The 2141-nt window shown below is 52.8% G+C and overlaps 1 protein-coding gene across 1 annotated transcript; it reads left to right on the forward strand.

The window, feature by feature from the left end:
* Positions 1-1046: 1046 nt before the first annotated feature.
* Positions 1047-1586, forward strand: TRAVEDRAFT_53703 (uncharacterized protein; the record flags this gene model as incomplete). Its single annotated transcript, XM_008046630.1, has 3 exons — positions 1047-1120; positions 1181-1415; positions 1476-1586. 3 exons carry the CDS (start codon positions 1047-1049, stop codon positions 1584-1586), a joined length of 420 nt encoding a protein of 139 aa, XP_008044821.1.
* Between the last annotated feature and the right edge of the window lie 555 nt (positions 1587-2141).

Below are 2141 nucleotides of genomic sequence, written 5' to 3' on the forward strand. Positions count from 1 at the left end.
CGTCGCGTTGACACCACTGAGAATCTTCATCGGCTTGCATATAGTTACCCAGAAAGACAGAATATGTGAGATGAATAGGATATTGGGGAAACAAGGAGCGACAGGCGAACGAAGCGCGAGGAATTCGGCGCAAGTTGCTGGGGACACAAGATGGGCGTCTATCCAGTTCCCAATTAGGAAGCTAGTTGCGATGACGTCACTAGCGGCTCAAGAGCCTCCCTCTTTGTCGTTTTGCATCTTGACCTCGAACCACCATGATCCCTCTGCGCACTGTGCTTTTCAGCTGTTATCGACGCTCCCTCGTTCTCGTCTTGATCAACGTCTTCTACCGTTGTGCTTTACCTTCTTCGCTATTCCTCCCGTGCTCGGTTTCCGTCTTCAGTCTGTGACCCTCGACATGGACCCCCACTCGTGTGAGCCCGTCGTCATTTCTACATGCAGCACTCTTCCCGTACATCTTCTATCCTCTCTCCCATGTTGATAATCTGTATTTTCTGGTGTCAAGACCCCCAAAAAAATCCCGGTGTGTTTCCAACACCTACCTATATCCTTGTCGGATGGTAACCTGTTTCAGATCGCATACACACTGGTGCTTTGCTCTTGAGGTCTCTCTTAGGTGCACCTTCGTTATTCTTCTTCGCTCTCGCTCTACTGACCGCGTCATTTCAGTTTCTGGGCTTCTCTCGTTGCCACGCCATATGAAGGTCTTTTTTTGGCGGCTGCTATGCTAATGTCACCTCTCAAAGGTGTAGTTTTGTCAACACTCCTCGCGCTCTGCCTGGTTCGTCCTCCTTCGACCTTTCCCCTGCGCTCTGCCTCCTTCGCTACGCATATAACGCTCCACTTCTCTGGCACGCCTATCGTCTTCTCCTGTGCTCGTGCCCCTGCGACTCGACCTGCTTTCGTCTTACTTCGCGCTGCTGAAGCTTTCCTTACTCGTTCTCGTGCTTCCCTGACATCTTCTTCACGTCGACTGCGTAGCTCAAGTTTCTTCGGCCCGGCTGGATCCCGTACGGCGATAGCATCTAGACAAGACGAACACGAACATGGCCCGCACCATGGGGAACCTGCTGTCCGCGGACGTCAGCGAACACGTCACCTTCGTGTACCCGACGACCCAGTACGTTCGTTCTCATCCCGTTCACGGAAGCATATGTTTAACTGCGCTGTGTATATGTAGGTTCATCCCGCCGCTGACGTGTGCTCTCGCTGTGCGGGTTGTGAACCGTATCCCGAAGTCGACAGAGTGCACGACCTCGACGTGCACCACCGTCCCCGCGCAGTGCGCGATGACAATCTCCCCTGCGTGGCCGATCAAGCTCTCCAAAATCTCGACGACGCCCGCGAGCGCCGCCGACAACAGCCTCAGTGTGAGCACGCTTGACAACGAAGTTGCGGACAAGGACGACCTCGTAGTACGCACCCCATGACACGATGCTGCGCCGTGATCGCTAATGCCTGCCCTTCAAGGATAGGACTTCCTCAGTCAGACGCTCCCTGACATCACAAACAGGACCTTTACAGTGCAGTCTCAAGGACCAGAACTGCGACAACTCGGAGGGAGTCTAGGAGAGGCGGCTGAGTGAGCTATGCAAAGTAGGTCGTGTTCAGTTGTGCTCCTGTCGCGCGCGCAAGCCACGTTGGTCGCGCTTACTCGCGTTTTCATGCGGTCGTGCCGTGCTTGGTCGCGGTGCTCGCGATCGCACCTGTGCCAGTTCGTTTTGCTCGCTAATATGCGTGCATATGATGGCGTTTCTCGACAGCTTGCGAGGTCCGTATGTAAATGTAGCATAATAAATTCTATTCGCAAATATATTCGGGCGTGATCCATCGGCAGCGTGCACGACACTTTCGGCGAGTGTTTTAAACATGTCAATGCACTGTAGTTTACATTGATTTCGTCGGTTGGGAACACCTTGGACCGTCGTTCGGAACACCTCACCCAATAGTGTCCAAAACACCTATAAAAATTGTTATAGAAGCTGTTGTACACGCTGGGAGCAGGTGTGCAAAACACTGAAACATGCACACATGAGGTGTTCTGCACATTTATTCGCGACACCGCCCAAAAATGTCCGGAACACCTCTTTCGGTCGTTCCATCATAGCTGTGCCCAACACCTCTAATAAATGTGGATCCTT

The sequence above is a fragment of the Trametes versicolor genome (genome assembly GCF_000271585.1).
Source record: "Trametes versicolor FP-101664 SS1 unplaced genomic scaffold TRAVEscaffold_14, whole genome shotgun sequence".
Taxonomy (NCBI): domain Eukaryota; kingdom Fungi; phylum Basidiomycota; class Agaricomycetes; order Polyporales; family Polyporaceae; genus Trametes; species Trametes versicolor.